The 17,490-nt window shown below is 39.3% G+C and overlaps 1 protein-coding gene across 1 annotated transcript in view; it reads left to right on the forward strand.

Annotated features, from left to right (window-relative positions):
• The window catches only part of KIF13A (kinesin family member 13A), a 483,305-nt gene that overhangs the window by 334,411 nt on the left and 131,404 nt on the right, over positions 1-17,490 (forward strand). Inside the window, 2 exon segments of the mRNA XM_033934590.1 lie at positions 8,086-8,259; positions 14,828-14,979. Coding sequence (XP_033790481.1) covers positions 8,086-8,259; positions 14,828-14,979 — 326 coding nt within the window.

A 17,490-nucleotide genomic window follows, 5' to 3' on the forward strand; every position in this document is an offset into this window, starting at 1 on the left:
TTCATTATTGAATGTGGATAACAAATTAATGGCTAAAATATTAGCATTAAGATTGGCAAAAGCTCTTCCTTTCATTATTGATGTACATCAAACAGGATTTATTGCTAAAAGACATTCATCAAATAATACTAGATTAGCATTCCACTCATTAAATTTAGCAAAAAAAATAAATGATCCAGCTTTTTTAATATCTTTAGATGCAGAAAAAGCTTTTGATAGAGTGGAATGGAATTTTATATACCAAGCTTTACAATGGTTTGGTATAGGATCCGGTTTTATTAAAATGATCCAGACATTGTATAGCTCTCCTGGAGCAAGATTATATATTAACAATAATTTATCAAATAGATTTAACTTGCATAGGGGAGTTAGACAAGGATGCCCTCTGTCTCCTTTACTTTTTGATATTGTCCTAGAACCTTTATTAATTGCAATAAACAAAACTAGGGAGATAAAGGGAATATCATTTACCAGTTTTGAATTTAAATTATCTGCATATGCAGATGATATATTATTATATTTAAGAGAACCGGAAACTACTATTCCATGTATACTTAATTTAATAGAAAAATATGGTACTTTTTCTGGATATAAAATTAATTGGAACAAATCTGAAATTCTCCCAATCAATGTTCATTGTACCAAAGGATTATTTGATCCATATTCATTTATTTGGAAAGAAGATGGAATAAAATACTTAGGAATTATGATCAAAAATACAATTGAAGACACAGTCAAAGAGAATGAAAAACTTTTATTGAAAAAAATAACAGAAATGTGTGAGCAATGGAATCCATTACATCTTTCTTGGTGGGGAAGAATTCAAACAATTAAAATGATGATATTGCCTGTGGTTTGTTACCAAATGAGTATGATTCCAATATTTTTCCAGGGGTCATTTTATAAAAAACTTAACAATGTTCTCACAAAATTTGTTTGGTGTGGGAAAAGACCAAGAATCGCTTTAGTATCATTACAAAGACCAATTATGGAAGGGGGGGTAAATTTTCCAAATTTTTATAGGTATCATCAAGCCTATATTTTAAGACAGGGTATGTATTGGATCCTCCCAGATCTTTTAGAAAATGTACCAGATTGGCTGTATTTAGAATGGCGGCTCCTGTTCCCTTTACAACCAGAACAGTTAATAACTATAACAATGCCTAAAAGATACAAAGACCACAGAATTTTATTTGACACTTGGAAAACATTGAGATACATCAGTAATCTGTCACCAGAACCTATTGCTAAATCTCTAAATCAATCAATATGGGTAAACTCCAGGATCAGAATTGGCGGATTTAAAATCGTCTGGAAACAATGGATAAATGCAGGAATACGAACATTGAATGATGTCATATCAGAAGGTTCACTGCTTAGTTTTTCACAATTGCAAAATAAATTTGGATTAAATAAAACACAATATTTTAAATGGATGCAATTGAAGCAGGCCATTCAGGTAGGGTTCCCTGAATGGAAAAATCTAAATAATCAATATAGTTTACAGGTTCTATGTTTCCAGGCGGATTTTTTGGGTCACCAAGCCGCAAAATGGTACAAATTGATATACGGATTTTTAAATAAAAAAAAGAAAACAGGTCTTAGGGATATTTGGAGTATTGAGATTGGTCAGACAATTTCTGAGTCTCAATGGCCACGATTTTGGTCCTGGAGATTAAGATCTACAAAGTCAGCATCTATGAATCAAACATGGTTGTTCTTATTACATAGAGTGTTCTGGACCCCAACGCGCCTGCAAAAAATAGATAGTACTAGATCCAATAGATGCTGGCATTGTAAATTGGAAATAGGGACGTTAGATCATTTAATCTTTTTCTGTCCCTGTGTAAACGCATTTTGGAATTCAATTTGGCCCCAAATTAATAAGTTACTAGAGAATTATGTAGGACTCTCATATGATACCATATTATTTGGCACTGCAATGAGAACTAAGAGTCCGATATCAGCAAATAATAATAAGCTATTACTAATACTAACAGGAGTCGCCATGCAACAAATTACTCAAAATTGGAAAGATTATACCAAATTAAATTTTACTTTCTGGTGGAATTCGGTCTGTCATATATATAAAATGGAAAAAAAAATAGCGTTACAACAAGGGAATCTTCTTAATTTCAAGAAAATTTGGCAACCATTGACTAATTATTCTAATGATTAGTTTTCTTAGCACAATGATAAAAATTTTATATGAATGGGGTGGGATTTGATTAATTATTGGAAACATGTTATACAAAAAGGGGGAGGGATTTATATTTTTATGTTAATGTATAATCTTTATCATATTATATTTTAAATAATATGAATTATTAATGATAATATACTAGATATGTAATAATTAATAATATTTACTATGATTCAGATGATGTAAGAATGGAAAATTTATAAATAAAAATTTAAAAAAAAAAAAAAAAACAATACATAATGGTAGTCACAAAATTAAAAAACAGAAAGCACACTGTATGCAGAGAAAATGTTAATTATTTATATTTGCTGTTTTTCAAAGAGGTCAAGGTAGATGACTTTAAAATATGCAATGTCACCTCAGGAACAGCTACAAAAAAAAAATAGACAGACAAAGTGCAAAATATAGACAGCAGATATAAATTTTCAAAGCTGACACATTTCGATCACTAAATTAAAAATCATTTTTCCTAACTTTGTTGCCTGGTGATTTCATGGTTGCACTTCCTTCTGAATGTGCATTTAACATTTCTTTCTTTCTGCCTCCTGCACGCTTCCTCTCCTCTGGACCTCATTCCCTTCCGCAACTAACATCTCTCTCTGTCCCTCCACGAGTCCAACTTTTCTTCCTCTCTCCTCCACCCCCATTGGCAGCATGTCCCCTCTCTCTCTCACACACTCTCACTGTTTATCTGTCTTTCTTTCATTTCCACCCTTGTTGCAAAGGGAGTGAGGAAAAAGAGAGAGAGAAAGATCCAAGGTGCATCTCTTCCACCCCCTCTACTGCCATATCCAACATTTCTCCCTCATCCCCCAGATCATATGCAGAATCTTTCACCACTGCCCACCAGCCCCATGCCCAACATTTCTCCTTCTATCACCCCTCTCCAGCACATGCCACATCTCTCTCTCCATTTCCTCCATCACTATGTCCAACATTCCTCCCCCTTGCATTCCTTTCAATTTGTCCCACTGTTCCCTCTCCATGACCATATCCAACATTTCTCCCTCTCATCCTTCTCTTCCCCATGCATCTCTACCTCACTCTTCTCTCTCTATGCCCAACAATTTTCCTCTTTCTTCCTTTCCTCATGTGCACCATCTCTTTCCCTCTCACTCACACACTCATGCCAAGCTAACTCCAGTGTTGAAGAGCTCTCAGTCTTCTGCCACCCTCCCGCTTAACTGACGCAGAGGCTTCGGTTCTATCATTAGTGAGGCCCTGTTGGTACCGCCCTTCTGACGCAAACGTGTCAAAGTGGATGGAGCCAACAGGAACTTCCCGAGCCCATGGACGTGAAGGCTTTTTGGAGGAGGAGGGGCATGCCGCTGGAGGAAATGGGGCAGGAGACCCACACCGCATACCCCCCAAGCGGCTCGCATATCCCTAGAGGTACGTGTACCGCATGTTGAGAAACACTGGTATAGAGGAACACACCTTACTGCTGTGTCAAATATTCCATATAACTCTGCTGATGTCATAAAAAATCCCACAAACGCTCTAGATGAGTTTTCAGGTATCTCTAAAAAGTCCCTATTGTGACTCTGGGAAAGTCACTTAACCCTCCATTGTCCCAGCTACAAAGCAGTACAAGCGTAAATCAAATCCCATCCCCCTTTTGCCTTCCTGCATTACAGATGAGAAAAGACCCCTTTCTGACCTCCAGTGCATACCATCCCCAAGACTGCGCATATCCTGCAATTCACTTTAGGATTTTAATATCTATCACAGTTTTGCAATTAAGGAGTGTTTACTGCATCAAGGGGGAGGGGGTGTTTTGGCCTGGCAGCTTTTTCTCCTGCTACTTTGCTTTCCAGGTCAATTGGAGGCAGCCTTTATTGGGCAATCAAGAGCCTTCATTTGTGACTTCCTGTGGGTTATTTCCTCACTCCTAAAAGCATGCCACAGTAGCTCAAGAACTGTTACTAGCCCCGATAACTTGCCAAGAATCCTCTTTAGAGACTATCCTACTGTGCTGGCCCATGACTGCTAATAGCTGCCAGCCGTCTTTCCAGCCACCTCAGGCTCGATACACATCTCAGGGGAACTGGACCACAAAGCTTCTTTCAATGCTTATCCTTTGGAGCATGGCCACTGAAGTGACGGTACTCAGCCAGGCTCTCAGAGTCTGAGATTCAGACTGCAGATTTCTGGAATCTAGTGTGAGGGTGCCCTCAATCCAGCCATTAGGTATCAGCATTGCCTCCTTGCCGGTGAGCTTGACCTCGGTCCTGGGAAAGATGATGGAAGCACTGATTAAAGACAGCATCTGGGAACACATCGAAAACACTGGGCAGCTAAAGCCGAGCCAGCATGGCTTCTGCAAGGGCAGGTCATGCCTCACTAACTTATTATACTTCTTTGAGGGGGTAAACAGCCAGGTGGATAAAGGGGAATCTATAGACATCATTTACCTTGACTTCCAAAACGCCTTCGACAAGGTACCACATGAAAGACTGCTAAGGAAGCTATGGAACCACGGGGTGCAAGGGGAGGTCCACCGATGGATCAAAAACTGGCTGGCGGACAGGAAACAGAGGGTTGGAATAAAGGGCCATTACTCAGACTGGCAATGGGTCACGAGCGGAGTTCCGCAGGGGTCGGTGCTGGGACCGCTCCTGTTCAATATATTTATTAACGACCTGGAGGCAGGAACAAAATGTGAGGTTATTAAATTTGCGGATGACACCAAACTATACAGCAGGGTTGAAAACAAGGAGGACTGCAAAAATCTCCAAAAAGATCTGACAGCGCTGGAAGAGTGGGCCAAAATGTGGCAAATGAGCTTCAACATAGGGAAATGCAAGGTCATGCATATAGGGAAAAAGAACCCGATGTTCACTTACAAAATGGGGGGATCACCGCTAGGAGTGAGTAACCTTGAAAGAGACCTGAGAGTGATGGTAGACACATCATTGAAGGCGTCGGCGCAGTGCACCACAGCCTCAAGGAAGGCAAACAGAATGTTGGGCATCATTAAGAAGGGTATCACGACCAGGACGAAGGAAGTCATCCTGCCACTGTATCGTGCAATGGTGCGCCCGCACCTGGAGAACTGTGTCCAGTACTGGTCGCCATACCTCAAGAAGGACATGGCGGTACTTGAGAGAGTCCAGAGAAGAGCAACTAAGCTAATAAAGGGTATGGAAGACCTCTCATATACTGACAGACTGAAGAAGTTGGGGCTTTTCTCCCTGGAGGAGACATGATAGAAACCTTCAAGATCACGAAGGGCATAGAAAGAGTAGACAGGGACAGAATTTTCAAATTATGGGGAACCACAAGTACAAGGGGGCACTCAGAGAAATTGAAAGGGGGAAGGTTTAGAACAAACACCAGGAAGTTCTTTTTCACCCAGAGGGTGGTGGATACATGGAACGTGCTACCGGAGGATGTGATAAGCAGAAGCACGCTACAGGGCTTCAAAGAAGGTCTGGACAGGTACCTGGAGGATAAAGGGATTGAGGGGTACAGATAGGAGTAGAGGTAGGTACAGATAGGAGTAGAGGTAGGTACCTGGAGTACAAAGGGATTGAGGGGTGTACAGATAGGAGTAGAGGTAGGTACAGATAGGAGCAGAGGTAGGTAATAGGGATAGGATTAGAGGCAGTTACAAAATTAGTCAGGGACACTGTTCAGGTAATTGATGGGCGGCACTGATGGGCCGCCGCGGGAGTGGACCGCTGGGCAGGATGGACCTCTGGTCTGCCTCAGCGGAGGCAACTTCTTATGTTCTTATGTTCCTCCTGGGGATTGTGAATACCATATCCACAGTATTCCCCAACCCTAGCTTAACTTGAAAATTGGAAATTGAACTTGAAAACCACACCCATGCCTCACAGACAGTGATACACAGCACCTGAGTCATGAGACTGGCCACTCTCTTCTGTATTCTTAAATCCTCTTTGGCGTTACAAAATCCATTAATTTAGAAAAGATTGCTATTTCAGACACTGATTGCAGTTTCATGTGCAAAGGGGTATGGATTAGAAGTTTACTACTTTACTCCTCTGTTTTACTTGTGTGTAACTTTGTAGTAAGAATTTTTTTTGTCCTTGCTTATGAACCTGTATTTTCATATCTATTGCATTAATTTCCTTCCAAAGGAAATGTAAACACTATTAGGGATAGACCAAAGGGCTACATCTCACTTTATATATCTATTATAGTTTTGCAATTAAGTGTGTGTTTACTGCACCAAGTTGTGTGTGTGTGTTTGTATTTTTTTTTGGGGGGGGGGAGTTGGCCTGGCAGCTTTTTCTCCTGCTACCCAAAAAAATCTGCAGAGACTGCACATTATTCAGAATGCAGCGGTTTGCTTGATTTACAATCTGAAGAAGTATGATCATATTACACCTTATTATCGTCAATTGCATTGATTGCCGATTGAAGCGTGGATTAAGTTCAAGTTTGGTTGCTTCTGCTTTAAGGTATTGGCAGGCTTAATTCCAGAATATTTCTTAGAATCATTTACATTCAATAACTCCAAACATTCCAGGAAATCACATGCACTATTCCAGGGGTTGTAAATTTAAAAGATTTCAACAACGTCTGCTGTCCTTTCAAGCAGCACTATGGGATAAGGCTTTGACTTTCTTAATTATGTCGACTGATTCTTATCTACAACTTCGACATGTCTTAAAAACTTATCTTTTTACTGAATACTTTGTGAACTGCATAGAACTTAGGGCTCCTTTTACAAAGGCACTCTAGCGGGGTTAACGCGCGCGACTTTTCATCACGCGCTAACTCCTTCGCTGGCCAAAAACTACCGCCTGCTCGAGAGGAGGTGGTGGCGGCTAGCGCGTCTGGTGGTTTAGCGCGCGCTATTACGCGCGTTAAATCGCTAACACGCCTTTGTTAAAGGAGCCCTTAGTGCAGGGGTAGGGAAATCCGGTCCTCGAGAGCCGTTTTCCAGTCGGGTTTTCAGGATTTCCCCAATGAATATACATGAGATGTATTTGCATGCACAGCTTTCAATGCATATTCATTGGGGAAATCCTGAAAACCAGACTGGAATACGGCTCTCGAGGACCGGAGTTCCCTACCCCTGCGGTATAAAAGTGAGTTTTATGTTATGTTTTATCCAGGAATGCAGTAAGGTCAGCCATCAAAACATTAAAAAAAATAAAAGTAGTTAGGTCCAGAGGTCCACTATAAATGCAGATTGAAGATGCTGGTATAGGCTTACCAGTCAGAGCATTTCCTCTTTTAGACTTTTGAGTAACTTGTAATTGTCACAATAAATGAAGCCTACAATAATTTATAAACCTCCTGTGACAAAGGCAGGCTTTTCCTAATAATGACAGGGATTGCTGTGCAAATGATAACCTGCAATTGGAAAAATTGCGACCGCCTCAACTTTCCGTTTTGGTGGGCCAGTTTATGTTTAGGTTACAAATATGAAAAGATGAATGTGAATATGTTGGGGCATAGCAAATAATTTAAATTAGTTTGGGGCCCATTGACATCCTTTGTTACTTCTTTTTTAAAATTTTTATTCATTTTTAAACTCACAATAAGTACAACATAAAATACATACATTTTATACTTTAACATCACTTAATATATCTTCAAATTCTAACTCGCGTTAATTATCCCCCCCTCCCATATACCCAACAGTTATTCATATTATTACTTCAATATAGTTGTCTTGGGGGATATTTTTCTGGTTTATTTCTTGATTAAATTGGTGGATGGTAGGGGAGGGATATTTATCTTCTGCGTTGTTATTAATGGAATTTAAGTGCTTATTTGTTATTAATGTCTGTATAATTCATGGCATTTTATATTAGCTTTGAAAATTAATAAAGTTTAAAAAACCCCACAAAACCCTCCTGTGACAGAAGGTCCGTTACAAGTCTTAAAACTGTCTGTTACAGGTGAAAATTAAAGAAGCTACTGGGCTTCCCCTGAACCTCTCCAACTTTGTGTTCTGTCAGTATACGTTCTGGGACCAGTGTGAGCCCACGGTAGCACCTCCCATGGTCAATCCAGACTTGCCTACCCTTCGCAACAAGGAAGCCGAATTCGCAGTGAAATTTGCTCAGTCCAAGGTAATTTGTTTCTTCAATGTATATGTGTGTGTATTATGTTATGTATATATAATTAGATACAGCTAGATACCAATATGGATCCATGGTTGAAAAGTAGTCTCTAATTCTGTTTTGATGTTCAGTAAGATGATAATTAAGTTGCATGGATACAGGATTTTCAGGAGTAAAGTTTCCAAGTTTTATTAAAATTTGATATCCCACCAATCATAAAATATAACAATATTACAGGTGAATTTCTCTTAATCTCAACTATCTATTGACAGCGGTAATCTATTAAAATTGCATACTTAGATTGTAAGATTGAACTTATTTCATTCAGTGGTGATAACTGTTTTTAATTGCACTAGTGAAGATTGTTGATGGCCTGTGACAACAACCCCCTAACACAGGCTTTAAAGGAGATAGGATGTGGAGATTTGCTGGTGACCAAGATGCTGTTTTCGGCCATGCCTGGTCTACTTTTAAAGCAGCCTGCTGTGACTGGCAAACTTTTTCTTCATAGTCTGTATTTATCAGACATTTCTCAGTTTAGTGCAACTTGTGATCAGGTGTGTCTTATTGTCCAATAAATATGTTATATGAAAGAAGGGTTAATTTTTCCAGTTAGGTAAAGCAGCCAGGGAAATGTAGACTCATGTGTATACTGTACATTTGTTTCCTGGTGATGTGAAAGTATATCATCTTGCTGGGTTTGAATGCATCACATGATTCCTTAGCACAGGCCCTAATACTCATTCAGGGTTAGTCCCATTAACATTTAGAAGGTTCTGCCAAGCAGTGACTTGTGCGTGCAGCTTTATACTGGTAACCTCCCACCTGCATACTGGTTTCCCAAGCCCCTTCCGCCTGCCAGTATTTTCTAGGGACACTGACCCCCCACAAAATTCAGGGGCAACATGGATTAATTTTATGACAGGATGCCTAATTGAAGAGAGAAGGAACACATCTATTTTGGCACTGTTTTATAAAGACGCATAGACACTTACATGACTTATGAAAAACTAGTGGCAATCCAGCAGCTTTAGGCCTAGATTGAAGGTGTGCTCAGGTGTAAATGTTAGAGCATTCCTTATGCATGTAGAGCTTCATTTACAAAGCCACGCTGCCAATTACCATGCAGCAAATGTGATGAAGACCATAGGAGTTGAATGGGCTTTGTCACTTGTACTGCGCAACTTTGTAAATGAAGTCCTTATTTAATTACTTGTTTTTAAAAAAGTTATAGACCACCAGACTCACAATTCTAGGCAGTAAAAATTAAAAAAAACATAATAAAATAAAACTTCACATAAAATATTATTGTAACAAATTGCAGCAGGCAAAACAATATAATTGCAACAGATGAAACAAATACAATTGCAGCAGGCAGAATAAAATAGCGGCATATAAATAAAGAGAATCAAATCACTTGTTGAAGTAAATTAATAAAGGCCAAAATAAAAGTAGCCACACATTCGCAAAAGCCAAAGCAAACAGGTGAATCTTCATATTTTTTCTAAATTGAATTATAAATGTAATCTTAAATAAGCACAGCAGAAAAGCGTTCCAAAGAGAAGCATCATCTATATAAAAAAAAAATAGCAGCTCAATATTCATTTGATCTAACCTGACGAAAAGATGGAATATCAAGCAACAGTTTATCTGTTGATCCTAGTGCACGAGTAAATCTATAATTCCTTACAAAGTTAACAATTGCTGTAGGCATAGAGTCATTCACCCGCTCCTTTACAAAGCCACGCTAGCGTTTTTAGCACCGGCCGCAGTGGTAAGACTCCGACACTCATAGAATTCCTATGAGGGTCAAGAAACTGCCACAGCCGGTGCTAAAAACGCTAGCGTGGTCTTGTAAAGGAGGGCCTCAATGCCTTATGGATAAGTGACAAGATCTTAAACTTTACCCTCTAAACCACAGGTGTAGCTCTGTTAAAACAGGAGTGATATGGGTGAATCAAGGTGTGTCAGTCAAAATGCAAACCGCAGCATTTTTAGCTACTTTGTAAAGTGCGCAATTTATGCATTGGCAAGCCCAGGCACAAAGAATTATAGTAGTCTAGTTATGGAGTAATTAAGCATTGTACCACTATTTTAATCAATTTCAATTTAAAGAACACCTTCTGAATGGTATTCTTTAACTGAGCATTTAAAGTCAACAGGGTGTCAATCCATACACCAAGATATTTTAAATTACTTACAATCGGAATTTTCAAGTCACCAAGTGTAAATCATTCTGTAACCCCAGAGGGTGAAGCATTCCCAGATAAAAATAAAAGTTAAGAGTTTGAAAATTTCAATTTAAACCTATTATCTTACATCCAGGCTCTGATTGAAGACAAATATACAAAACTGTAAATATTTTCCAGTTGAATTAGTAATGGGAAAAAAAGTTGAAGATCATCGGCATATAGGTGATACTTTATAGCCAAACATTCTAGAACACAACAAATTGGACCCATGTAGATGATTGAATAAGATAGTCAATAAAGCTAATCTTTGAGGGACTCCAGAAATCATGCCTATTCAATCAGAATACTCATCACCCACCTGAACATGGAAGTATTTTTCTGAGATGAGAGGTAAACCAATTTAGCACGCATCCTCCAGTACCCATTGATTTCGGGCAATCGATGAGTATATTCTGATGAATGATATCAAATGTCACAGAAATATCTAATGTCATAATAAAATATTCAGTACCTCTATTGAATCCAGCACGAATAGTGTTGAGCGCTTAAATAAGGAGTATTTTAGTGGACTGGTGAGGTCTAAATCCGAATTGACACATATCCAAATAGTTTTTCATTTCTAGAGAATCCTGTAATTGAAGCAGTACAACCTTATCCAAAAATTTTGAAAGAAATTAAAGTGTAGATATAAGACAATAATTTCCAGATCAGTCAAGAGAATCATTTTTTTAAAGTAGAAAAGTAACAGCCTTTTTTCCAAAAAATAAAAAACTAATCAGTATAGTTTGCAGGTCTTACGTTTTCAGGTGGACTTCTGGGACACCAGGCCGCTCAGTGGTATAAATTAATATCTGGATTTTTGAATAAGAAACCAAAGGACTGGTCTGAGTGACATTTGGAGCATTGAGATAAAGCATCAAATTATTGCATCTCAATGGCCACGAATTTGGGTTTGGAGGATGAGATGTACGGCGTCGGCATCTATGAGACAAACTTGTTTTTTTTTTAATTACATAGAGCAGTTTGGACCCCAGTTCGTTTACAGAAATTAGATAGCTCTAAGTCTAATAGATGCTGGCACTGTCAACTCGAAGCTGGGACATTAGATCATTTACTGTTCTTTTGTCCATTGATAACTTAGTTTTTGGAAATCCATCTGGGGGCCAAGTGAATAATCTACTGGAAAATCCGGTGGCATTATCATATGACACAGTGTTATTTGGTACTTTCATGATAGCCAAGAGTCAAATCTCTTCTAATAATAATAAATTTTTGCTCATTATGACAGGGGTTGCCATACAGCAAATTATGAAAAACTGGAAAAATTGGGATCGGCTGAATTATAATTTTTGGTGGAATTCATTATGCCAAATCTTTAAAATGGAATGGGTAATAGCCACCATTGAAAACAAAAACTGTGGATACAGATGTTCTGGAGATAATTTATTAAACACTGACATATAAACCATGAAAATTCAATTAAAAAAGTACAATGATAAAAAATACTGTGATAAAAATCCAACCGGACCCTACACGGTCCGTGTTTCGGCGAACACGCCTTCCTCAGGGGTCCAATGGTTTGCAAACTCGCATATAAAGAATTGGACTGAAAATAGTCTATTGTCTTTAAACGTGCGCAAAGAACACCGCAAACAAGCTGAAGTAGCAAAAAAAATGCTAAGGACCATTGAGTCTCCCCATTTTTCTTTGTTATGGGTAATAGCCATACAGCAGGGGCATTTAAAAAAAATTAGGGATGTTTGGGAGCCATTAACAAAATATTGTACAGAATGAATATTATTTTTTTTTCCTTTGTTCATACACGTCCAGGGTGGGGAGGCGGGAGGGAATATTTTATGAATTATTATGCTTAAGTGCAAAATTGTTGGGTATAAGGGGGGAGGGATATTTGATGTGAGTTAAACTTTGATAGTATATTAAGTGATGTTAAAGTATAAAATGATTGTATATTATGTTACACTTGTTAAAAGTTTTAAAAATGAATAAAGACTTAAAAAAATAAAATAAAATTCGGACCATAGACTCAAAAAGAGACCTGTTAATCAAGCTAACAATGACCTCTACTAGATTAGATATAAAACTCAGGAGGGAAAGCTTCCACTGGGGCAGCAACTTAGGGCTCCTTTTACGAAACCGCGGTAGCGGTTTAATGCGCATAATAGCGTGCGCTAAACCGCCGGCCAAGCTAGCCGCTACCGCCTCCTCTTGAGCAGGCGGTAGTTTTTCAGCTAGCGCATGATTAAACGTCGCGCGCGTTAAAGCCGCTTCTGGGGCTTCGAAAAAGAAGCCCTTAAACTGTTCATTATTTTTATAATTTATTTAGAATTCATTGTGGCAAAAATTATTCCACATTACTGTATATATGTTATCTATGATAGATACTGACTGCTCTGAGGCCAATTTTAACTTTGAGTTTGAAGAGGCGGAATTGCTGCCTCTGTCAATAAGAGCACTGATATAATTTTGCCCTCACAAGCGGAACACTAAACAAAAAATTGGGACACATACTAATCACTCCAATCCCCAAAGATCAGAAAACCTCTTCTGCTCTGACATCCAATTTCAGACCCATAGCAAACATTCCCCTTTTCACAAAGTTACAAGAAGGATTGGTCAACCTTCAACTAGTAAACTACCTGGACAAATTTAACATCCTTAGTGAACACCAATCAGGATTCAGGAAAGGATACAACACAGAAACTGTCTTAGCCTCCCTACTAAACCACCTTTATGATCTCTTTAGCAAAGGCAAAAGCGCACTAATTCTACAATTAGACCTCAGCGCGTTCGACCTGGTAGACCATGAAATCATGCTACTGTGCCTTGAAATAATGGGAATTTCTGGAAAGACAAAGAAATGGTTCCAAGAATTTCTATCAAACAGATCCTACTGAGTAATCAGCAATGGAAATTATTCCAAACCATGGAAAAACCCATCAGGCGTGCCTCAAGGTTCCCCCCTATCGCCCACACTTTTCAACATCTATATCGCCTCCTTAGGCCACCTCCTACAAAAACTAAACTTAATACACTACATTTACGCAGATGACATATCCATCCTAATCCCCTTAAATGACATCACAAAAGAAATTGTAGACAATCTCTCAAACGTAATGACCGAAATCGATAAATGGACCACCAATTTCAAACTAAAATTAAATACAGAAAAAACAAAAGTCTTTCTGGCTAGTCCTAATGACAAAATTATGAGAACATCGATAAAAATAAACAATCACGAATACCCAATTTCTAATAAAATAAAAATACTTGGTATCACCCTAGACACACACCTAACTATGACTGACCACACAAACTCACTAGTGAAAAAATGTTTTTACACGCTATGGAAACTAAGGACCATAAAAAAATACTTTGACCCAACATCATTCAGGTTGCTGGTACAGGCACTGATCTTATCCATTCTTGACTACTGCAACATCATCTACCTGGGCATCCCACAAAAAACAATAAAAAAACTGAGATTAATACAAAACACCGCCGTTCGACTAATCTTCGGACTAAGAAAAAATGACCACATCAGCCCCTACTATAAAAAGCTGCACTGGCTTCCAATTGAAGCGCGAATACTATTCAAATTTACTTGCACCTGTTTCAAGCAAGTCTGGGGACTAGCACCTTCATACCTACAAACTCACTTCATCCTACACAACCCCACACGAGCGACCAGAAACAAAAACATATTTGCATACCCAAAGATTACGGGCTGCAGATACAAATCATTCCTGGATAGAACCTTTAAGTTCCAAGCGAACAGACAGCAAGTTTGGCTGAAAAACTACATAAACGAACCCAACCTGTCTTACAGTGCATTCCGCAAATCGATCAAAACCGCCCTATTCGAAAAATTCACGGACTAAAATCGTCCCCTCCCGCACTAGGACTCCCCTCCCTTTAAACACCTTTCTTTCTTTCTCAAGATGCCCCTCATGTATTCAGATATTCGCTATCCATAGTACTCCAATTCAAATGGAAGTTCTAAAGAAATACTCAGTTACTCATTACCCATTGAACTCCAATCTGTAACTTTCCCCTCTTCACTATTGTATTATATTTAGACTCACTGTACGATACTGTATTAGACTTATGTATGGTGTTGTCTTTAGACTTATTGTATTGTATTATATTTAGACTCGTTGTATTATATTGTACTGTGTTGTATACACTCATTGTATTGTTTTGTATTGTATTGTTTTGTCTTGTATTGTATGTTGACTTATTGTATTGTATTGTGACCTTGTTATTCGCTGAATGTCCAGCCTTCTTACAGTGTGAACCGCCTAGAAGTCACCTGACTATGGCGGTATAGAAAAATAAAGTTATTATTATTATTATTATATGCCTAGGACTATGTGGTGAATGTCACAGAGGAGTTTTTGGAATTCATTTCGGAAGGAGCACTTGCTATTGAAGTGTGGGGTCACCGGTGTGCTGGAAACGGCAGATCCTTATGGGAGATTGATTCTCTTCAGGCGAAGACGAGAACATTGCGAGACAGGTACATCCTGAAAATTTGTAGCTTTGCATAGAGAAGACTGGAATCTTGTGTAATGTATAAAGTGTTTTTTTGTGACAAATAATTCCTGAATTAACTTCTGCCCATATGCTAGGAATATTTACTGAATTATTCCTCACAGCCCCAAATTGGAGGAAGAGAGACAGTTGGGACTCCAGCTGTGATGCCCAATAGGCAGCCAGCAGAATGGGACAATACATCACAGCCAGTTCATTGCGGGACATTTCATTGTGGCCACGTTGAATCTTCCATGTCCAGTAGCTATACTGGCAACTCGAGGGCTGCCTATTGCTCTGATTCCCCTCTCCCTTTCAGCCTCTCCCTCCTGATCATTCCCCAGCCTGAGGCAGAGAGCCCTCCTTGCCTTCCAGTGCTTAGTTACCTGCCACTGAATTTTCTGATGTAATCAGGGCTGAGCCACCCCCACATCTTGTCCGATGAGCCAAGACAACCTGGGCACCGTGGTGCCAATGGCTGAAGGAGGCTTGCCTGCTGCTGCCAGGGGACAGGAAGGAGAGAGGGAGGGTATCATTCAGAGGGCAAATGCTGAATGGGATGATTCATCACAGCCAGTTCATCACGCTGAAATAGCCACGATTATCTGGCTGTGATGAATTGTCCTAGGCCTGGCAGCTAGAGATCAACTCTGGAAGTGCCTGGATCCTGCTCTCTCTCTTTGTCCTCTGTGTGAAAGAATAGTTATGCTCTGGAATATGTTGCCGGAGGAAGTGGTAAGAGCAGTTAATGTAGCTGGTTTTAAAAAAGGTTTGGACAAATTCCTGGAGGAAAAGTCCATAGTCTGCTGTTGAGATAGGCATGGGAGAAGCCACTGCTTAGCATGGACTGCTGCTACTATTTGGTTTTTGCAAGGATTAGCCTCCGTGAAGATGGGATCCTGGGCTAGATGGACTATTGGTCTGACCCAGTAAGTCTGTTCTTATGTTCTTACTGACTACCTAGGATACTTCAGTATGACAAGAATTGAGAAGAAGACATGGTTAGAGAAGATGCAAAATATTTGAGTTACGAATAGACTTATGGAACATACTGTAAAAACTGTAACCAATAGATGATACCTATTTAGTGAATGTAAACAGAAGAAAAGGGCTTTAGCACAGAACCAGAGTTTAGTGTGTCTGATGTTGTCATCATGACAAATTAAGTAAACCTGTATGAGTAGATATTGTAAAAAGCTAGAAATAAAATCTTACTAAGCTGCAGTAAAACAGCTTAAAAACGTTTACCACAGTATGTGCTCTGCGGTAAATTCCTAATTGAATTTTTGTTGGAAGGGTACATGTCCAGAGGATGAAGTGCAGGGGTTCCTGCATGAATCAATTAGCATTCCACACTATTTTGCACGGATTAGTGCAGGAATACTGCGGGAGCCCTTACTGCCTACAAAATAGGTGTTTGTAAGTGTTCTCATGGTAATTTATTTTAGTGTTCGCACTCTAGTGGCAATGTTAGTGCATGGTCACTAATAGAAGAAATAGAAAAATGTCCTTAGCAGGTGGATAATGCCTGCGTGAGAGCATGCTAAGACTAACTTTTACTGCAGCTTAGTAAAAGGATCCGTTAATTAAAAAAAAAAAAAAAAATACTACTACTGCCAATCATTTCTATATTGATACTAGACATACACAGCGCTATACACTTTTTCTCTGTCCCTGGTGGGCTCACAATGTAAGTGTTTTTTGTACCTGGGGAAATAGAGGATTAAATGACTTGCTCAGGGTCACGAGGAGCTGCACTGGGAATCGAACCCAATTCCCCAGGACCTTAATCCACTATACTAACCATTAGCTTGCTTCTCCACTCCAGACTGCCTCTGATTGCTTTAATTAGAATCAGAAATCATATTCTGTTGTACTGAAGGGCTAGTAACTAGCCCTATCTCCCACCAACCCACAAGGGAGGGAGGATTCAAACTGCCCTGAATTACTGGGGCCCATACCCTCATTACTATATAGATATATAAGTTATCAGTGATAGCGATTCCTTTGTCGGTGCAAACTGATTGGGAGGACCCTTTCCTCTTAAATGGGCTGATGGTAAACTTAAGTATTTGGGACTTTGGCTCTCAGGGGATAGGCCCCTTTCTTCCTTTCTCACTGACTTTGACTCCTGGCTTTCCTTCTTTCTTGAACCTTCATCTCTTTCCCTCATTCTTGATGATTTTAACATTCATGTTAATGATCCTTCCATTTCTTATGCTTATAGCCTTAACATCTTTATTCAATCTTCAGCTGTGCTCCACCCTTATGCACCAGAATGGCCACTGCCTTGATCTTGTCATCTTCTCCAACTGCTCCATCACAAATTTTCTCCACTGTAGTTCTTTTCCTCTCTGACCATCCAATTCATTACCCTCCCCCAGAACCATCCAATCTCCGCCAATACATTTAAGAATCATCAGGCTACTGACCCTTACACTATCTCCACCAGTTTCACCCTTCCTCTCTGTCAATGAGGCTGTCTCCTCTGCTCTAA

This window comes from Geotrypetes seraphini, chromosome 2 (assembly GCF_902459505.1).
Source record: "Geotrypetes seraphini chromosome 2, aGeoSer1.1, whole genome shotgun sequence".
Classification (NCBI taxonomy): domain Eukaryota; kingdom Metazoa; phylum Chordata; class Amphibia; order Gymnophiona; family Dermophiidae; genus Geotrypetes; species Geotrypetes seraphini.